The sequence below is a fragment of the Hordeum vulgare genome, chromosome 3H (genome assembly GCF_904849725.1).
Source record: "Hordeum vulgare subsp. vulgare chromosome 3H, MorexV3_pseudomolecules_assembly, whole genome shotgun sequence".
Taxonomy (NCBI): Eukaryota; Viridiplantae; Streptophyta; class Magnoliopsida; order Poales; family Poaceae; genus Hordeum; species Hordeum vulgare.
In genome coordinates, this window is record NC_058520.1 from 600,660,997 (window position 1) to 600,668,270 (window position 7,274).

At 38.9% G+C, this 7,274-nt stretch overlaps 1 protein-coding gene across 1 annotated transcript; it reads left to right on the plus strand.

The window, feature by feature from the left end:
- Positions 1 to 5,690: 5,690 nt before the first annotated feature.
- LOC123440992 (putative calcium-binding protein CML19) lies at positions 5,691 to 6,394 on the plus strand. The gene has a single exon (XM_045117526.1). The coding sequence runs from the start codon at positions 5,778 to 5,780 to the stop codon at positions 6,219 to 6,221; it is 444 nt and encodes a 147-aa protein (XP_044973461.1). The 5' UTR covers positions 5,691 to 5,777; the 3' UTR covers positions 6,222 to 6,394.
- Positions 6,395 to 7,274: the final 880 nt, after the last annotated feature.

The window sequence follows — 7,274 nt, forward strand, 5'->3', positions numbered from 1 at the left end:
CCATGTCGTCGTCGTCTGCCACTGGTCTTGGACAGAGTGGCAGTAGTATTAGCCAACGGTTTGGTTGGCAGCGCTGATGCAAAAGCAAGGCCCAGTCAGCAAATACGCACCAGTTTCTCGTAGATTTTCTTTACGACAGCTGCATTTTTGTTTGGTTTGGTTGACCACTGGTGTTGGACAGAGCTACTCGACAAGCCGACGCCTCTTAGCTTTACGAGGTCACTCATGCGCGGCTGCTGTTGGCCGCCTCCAACAAGCATGAATGTCGTCCGCGTTCATCACGAGTTCCTGCGTCCATCGTGGGCATGTTGCTGCTCGCTGTCCGGCACCATCGTTGCTTGATGTCCGGCGCTGGTATGCTGCTGCTCGTTGTCCGCCTCCATCATGAATTTTCGCATCCAACGCCGGCGTGTAGTGATTTTCTCCAACAAGGACTCTGTTGCAAGAAAACCAAACAAAATCTCTATTGCAAAAAAAATAATCCAACAAGACCTCAGTTGCAAAAGAAAAAAATTGCGACGAGAAATTTATTGCAAAAAAACTAAATCATGACCCGGGTTGTAGAAATAATTTACATGACTAATGTTGCAATTTTTTTGTCTCTCCAACATGACATGTTTGCAGTGATAGAAAATGACACTGGACCACTCAATCCACCTGATATGACGGCTCCCGAGGTGATAAATCTCTTAAAAAGAATTGCTGACCGACGCGTAGAAGTGCCTTTCAGAGTATTATGGTATGTTTGGAAGTATACATTTTTTTACATCACATAGGCAATGTACACACATCTAAATCCATTAAATAGACGTCATTCGTGATCCCGTGGAGGACACAGAGTGATTCTTATTGTATGTTTGCAAAATTATAGTGTCGTAGACCATTTCTACAATGACATTTTTCAAACTCGGCATGTAAGTTTTTCTGCATTACACACTGTGCCAATTTGAATTCTAATATTCAACCCGATGTTCGAATTTTCCCTAGAAATGTATGTGCACAGTTGCTTCGCAAGATACCAAGCAAATAAAACTTTGGCATGCATACAAATTAAAGAGTAGCACTACCATCTATAACCTTATGGATTGTAGTAAGTTTATACATTCATTGTTTCTGTTGTTCTTGGTTTTGAAATACAAATCCATACTGATTCGGTTAGTTTCTGAGCCGACTTCACAGAGGCTAATTCTTTGCTATTAGTTAACTAGCTACTCGATAATAATGATGGTTATTTTAGGATGAAGTAAAACTACAACCTAATAAATATAACAACAGACATATGTTATATTCTAAAACACTTATCCATGCTATATCTTGCATCTTTATAACAAGAACAGAGAATGCATGTTCATAAACATGAAAGGAAAATTTAGTTAGGAACATATCACTCTTATGTTCATAAACTTGATACACATAAGAACTATGCTTTTCATTACTCAAAAACATAAACATCCTATTTTCTAGAAATATCCAAATTATTTGTTAGATTTATACACTTTAAAACACTCGCTATCAGATTTCTAGATATTTAAGGATTTCATGGACACGTAATTGTATAGATTCACTATATGAATTAGGGGCGAACATTATTATTTGGAATATTTTGACACTTTTGTGTTTCCTTAGATTTAGAGTGAAATCCATCGTAACAAGGGATCTCGTTAAACATCCCAATATAAAACTAAATATATTCTTTAGATAACATAATTTAACTTCAGTAAAAGACAATATTATTATATAATTGAGGGGCATACATTATTATTTGGAATAATTTGACACTTTTGTGTTTGCTTAGATTTAAAGCGAAATCCATCGTAACAAAGGATCTCCATAAACATCTAAATATATAAAACGAAATTTATTCTTTGGAGAACATAATTTAACTTTGATAAAAGACAATATTATTGTAATGATAAATGCTCAAACACTATGTAAATTGTGTACCATAGCATGCATGTGCATGATTACATTATTAATTATGCTAGTTATACATTAAAATAGGATTCAAAAATATATGTGTAATGATGTGCGAACAAAACACAACATACAATTAGTGAAAAGATCAAATATGAAAAAATAAAAAAGTTTAGTACAAAAAGAAAAGAATTATGAATTTTAACATCCTACGGTCTCACACACTGGTTATACTTAACATGGACCAGTGTAGTATCAATTATTAAAATAAGAACAAATGTCAATGCATTATAATGGAAGAAAATACCGGTTTATATGCATCCGCCGTATAAATGAACTATGTTGTTGAACGACGGTTTTGATGGTGACCTAAAGTATGATGGATAATTTGATCAGGACATGTGGTGTATGATTTCAAGTAATTTATCTGAGAAAATAGAATATGTGTTAATCGTGTGAGAGGATGAAAGTCGTGCTTCCCCTCGACTATTTTCCCACGAAATATGCATGTTAATTAATTTCTTTAATTTTCCCACAATTATTGATATACCAGACCCATATCTCACCATCTATATGTTAATGCATCACTTGCTGATTCTTGTAATTTTCAACGTGTATAATTATTGGAATTTTATGTAAAAAGCTAATGTGGGACTATTATTAAAAAAACATATCATACGTACTTTTAACATAACCAGAAGCTTAGTCAGTTGGCAGGTTTTTTAACCGTGGAAGGACAGATGAAGAGATCAATCCACCGCCCAGCACATATCCCAACATGTATGTATGTGTGGTGAGATATGTGTCAGCGCCCTTGTTCAACCTGGTATTTCTTAATTTTTCTACTCTATTAACAAGCTAAGCAATAACTTGTTAGAGGTGCCCTTAATGTGATGACAAGACAACACATTATAACTCTGTGCATTCATCACGAGAGTTTATAGTGAATAGCCATAGCTATGTGATGGTTACGGATAAGAGCCGAGCCGTGAGATGTTCTAAGTGTCTTAAACAAAGTTTCCATTTTAGGTTTAACTATATGCTAGAGACGGATGTTTTTTGATGTGTATGAGATATCTGTTTTAGAGGCTATCTAGTTAAGAGAAGTACTAGTACATTAATTGAAAACATCATTAAAAATAATTGAACAATATTGTTATTTGAGGTGGATACGCTTCAAAAGTCAAAGTAAACCCATCTAAAATATGCATAATTGCTCCGACTGGTCTATGTAAACGGCTTCACTTCAAGGAAAGAGGTGTGATTGAGTTCACAACACGATTATGCAAGCAAACTTTTGACAAAAAAACTGTTAATCTTAACATTATTAACTGATATAAAATGATAGTGGATGTATTATTATGGAACATCATGCATTCCGCGAGAGCCTCATCATCTCCGTTCATGATCTGGAAGGTCCAATGGATAAGTTATGAAGAAAATGGTCCGATATGTTCTAGAATACATTGTGATACGTACCTACCAAAATACATCTTCCGTCCCGGTATGTAAGTCATCTTACGAAACCAAATAATCTCAAAACAGTAAGGCATGGTGCATTAACTTTCACCTTGTTTCTTGTTTTTTGACATGAATAAAGGAAACAACCAATAAGAGACGTCAACCACGTATATTTTTAATGACTTGAGACTAACTAGCACGACATGAAGTGATCAATTCATTGCATGCATTGGTATTACTTAGTATATTAATATTAATTTCTCTCGCTTTTCTCTTCGCCTTGGTCGCGGTGCATAGCCTAAGATGACTTATACACCGAGATAGAGGGAGTACATGATATGAAATTAGAGCTCGAAATTGTGAGGCGCAAAACTGACAAGAATTTCGAGCTCCTATGTGCCAGTGACTGGAATCGTTTTTCCAGAAGTTGATGTCCTATGACCCTAAATCAAACCGTTAAGTGAGTGGATCGTGGGTTGATTTTCTTAAACTAGTCGCCGAATTTATTGATAGTTGAAACAAATCCATACATCTCCATCTTTTAAATGTTATCATGGGCAAGCAATATTTTGGAATATAAAAGCCTAAGTAGTTACGTATCCAACTATATTGGTGGACACACATTACAAAATTAATGAGGTGTGATCGTCTCAAGATGAGGTTGCTTGCATTGCCAATTAAAGTTTCTAGACATGCACTAACGTTCTTTAAGCATATTTAGGATTTTCCAGATATGCCAAATGACACAGTCATTTTGTCAAACGAAATAATGTTGCCAAAAAGGTACTAAATTGAATTCGCATGTAAAAAGTTTCTAACAGTATAATCTGCATGCCAAACGGTCAAACGAATGCTCAAAGTATATTTGAAATATGTACTAGGCCTGTTAAACCTGGATGGGGGCGGGGGAGTAGGTTCGTATATGTCGTGGTACTTAGAGTTGAACACATGTTACCGAATGCAATTAGGCCACTTTAAATGCATCGGTGATAAGTACATTAAACTGTTTAGCAACTAAACCCTAAAGCATAGGTGCTTGACTTGTTGTAGCTAAGCCTTTTTTATTTACTGATTTTGCAACTAAAGTTATTTATGCATTTGTGGGCCCCTTTCATTTAATTGTTTTGCCTAGGTTCATGTGTTTGGCGTTGTTTCTTCCTGGATCACCACGATTATCTCTTTTTCCTTAATTACCTTGTCACGTCAGATTTTTTATTTATATGACAGGCTTAGCACATGTATAAGATGGAGCATTTGGAGGCACTAGCCATGTAGAAGTTCAAGGTGTAGCTTTCCAATGGGAAAATGACAAGAACATGCAATTTTGTTTGACTAAGAACTGGGGCTATAGTTTTAACCTGCACATAGTTTATTAGCTACTTAATTTTGTTTTGCAAGGGAATGTCGTACATATATTCAACTAGTATTAGTAGTACTTTGTTGGCATGCACCGTTTAGTTGGAGTAGTAGTGGTGTGGTGTGGGTCTTATAAACCGAAATGGAGAAAGTACTAGTGGTTCTATGTAGAGTTATCTGTTACTCCCCCATTCTAATTTATTGCTCAACCTTGTATTTAGTGTAAAACTGTGACCATAAAATTAACAAATAAAATATAAACTATATATCACAAAAACAATAGGTGCCGATCATACGATGTTGGTTATGTACATGGTCAAAATTTGTCTCAAAATACTAAGTGGCCCAATCAACTTACTCTTTTAGTCTCAAAAATTGCATTTACATGTCCCATTGTTATTGGACGCTACTTTGGTTTGACGTTTGCTTGCAACAGTAACACACTATCACATATAACTGATTAACTGAGAATCGTTCTCGACCTACCTACTCATGCGGAAAGACCAAACATGATGGACGGCCGGAACACGACTGGGTCGTCGCCGGCGGCTAGGCAAGTTTATTATAGGCGTGCCCTGCATGCCGGGAGGGTGAGAGTGACACGCCAAAGCTCCAGGAGTAGACACCTAATAACATATTAGCAGCAACCAACGAAAGCCCTTGGCTGGCTTGGCTTGCCTGGAATATTCTGTCACAAAAGGCCCATGGATGCATGTATTATATATATACTCCGATGTGTTCGTTCAACTTTGCGCTTCTCGTCCTCGACGAGGGCTGAAAACGGATTGACACCGTCAAGGCGTCAACCAACCCGTTCCCCCGTCGGCCTCATCAATTCTTTCAATAATTCTTCCTTGAATCCATCAACACAACAGGCTACCTGCACACTTGTGCCGCCTGTATATATACATGCATAAGCACTTGAGGCGAATCACGAGAACCAGAAGCTAAGCTAACGTTTCAGTAGTCCCAGTCTCCCAGCACATTAACACACGGTCACACACTGCCACGATTGTTTAGGTGATCACCAAAGCAAGCAATTGAAGATGGTGCACGCCGCGACGGCCGAACGCTTCAGCAGCTTGTTTGCCTCATTCGACCGCGACGCCGACGGCAGGATCTCGGCGGTGGAGCTGCGGCTGTGCATGAAGGCAGCGCTGGGTGAGGAAGTGTCGGCGGAGGACGCCGAGGCGCTCGTGGCGTCGGCCGACGCCGACGGTGACCGGCTGCTGGACGAGCAGGAGTTCCTCCGGCTGGTGGCGCCGCCGGAGACGGAGGAGGAGGAGCGGTGCAGGGGGCTGAGGGAGGCGTTCGCGATGTACGAGGTGAAGGGCGAAGGGTGTATCACGCCGTCGAGCCTGATGCGGATGCTCGCCAGGCTGGGGTCCGAGCAGGGCATCGAGGAGTGCCGCGCCATGATCCACAGGTTCGATCTGAATGGAGATGGAGTGGTTTGCTTCGACGAGTTTAAGGTTATGATGGATGCGTAGCAGTTTGCCCATCGGCCAGTCTACAGAATAGTGAAAGAATACTGATCGTATGTACCGTACGGGGTGTTTAATATGCCAGAGATACAAGATTAATTCAGTTTTTGTGTGCACCTGCGAACATAATACAGGGCCAGCCCTATGTTTCGGAAGGCCCTAGGTCGAAGTCGATAACACTGGGCCCTTAAGTCGTATGACAATATTAAGAGTAAACTTTCAACCATACATCTTCATATTCAGACTGGACTATAATATTTGTTGATCAATGTCATACTCCCTTCGTCCGGAAATACTTGTCGTAGGAATGGATGTATCTAGATGTATTTTAGTTCTAGATACATTCATTTGTATCTTTTTGTGACAAGTAATTCCAGACGAAGGGAGTATTAAAATAGAAAGATTCAAAACATAGCAAAATAAAACTTACATGACATCATTACCTCAAACAAGAACCAAATTCAATTAACTCCATCAACAACAATAATACTTTAGTGCTTCGTAAAAAATATATGCGCGAGTTTTCTATGCAAAGGCATTAAGGACAGTATGAAGATCAATATAGCCGAGCCATTTGATATACCTGGCAATGTTGGATGGTTAGGAGGGCTGTGGTATTCATGACGATCAAAGTTCAAATATCAGATTTAGCATTGATGCTTGCATTTTCTTGACTTTATTTCAGGTCTTTCGGCGATGTGCGTTCAGTAGAAAAAGACGTTCCTGTCGACTACGGAGGCGTGTGTTGCGACTTCATCAATCTTAAGATGATGCGCCGGCGCAACCTCTCGAAGATGCTCATAGGGGTTGGCTATGCATGCGTGCATTCGTAAGGGTGAGTGTATGTTCGTGTATGTGAGCGACTTCGTAGGGGTGAGTGTATGTTCGTGTATGTGAGAGACTTTGTGTGTACATTGATAAAAAAATATAGATGACATCAAACAATGTTTCAGTAGTTGGTTTGGAGACAAAATTTTAGGATAGGTGAATACATACTTGTGAAAGACTAAATTAGAAATTTATAAATCAAAGCCATAGTAGTGTGCACTAAAATTATAG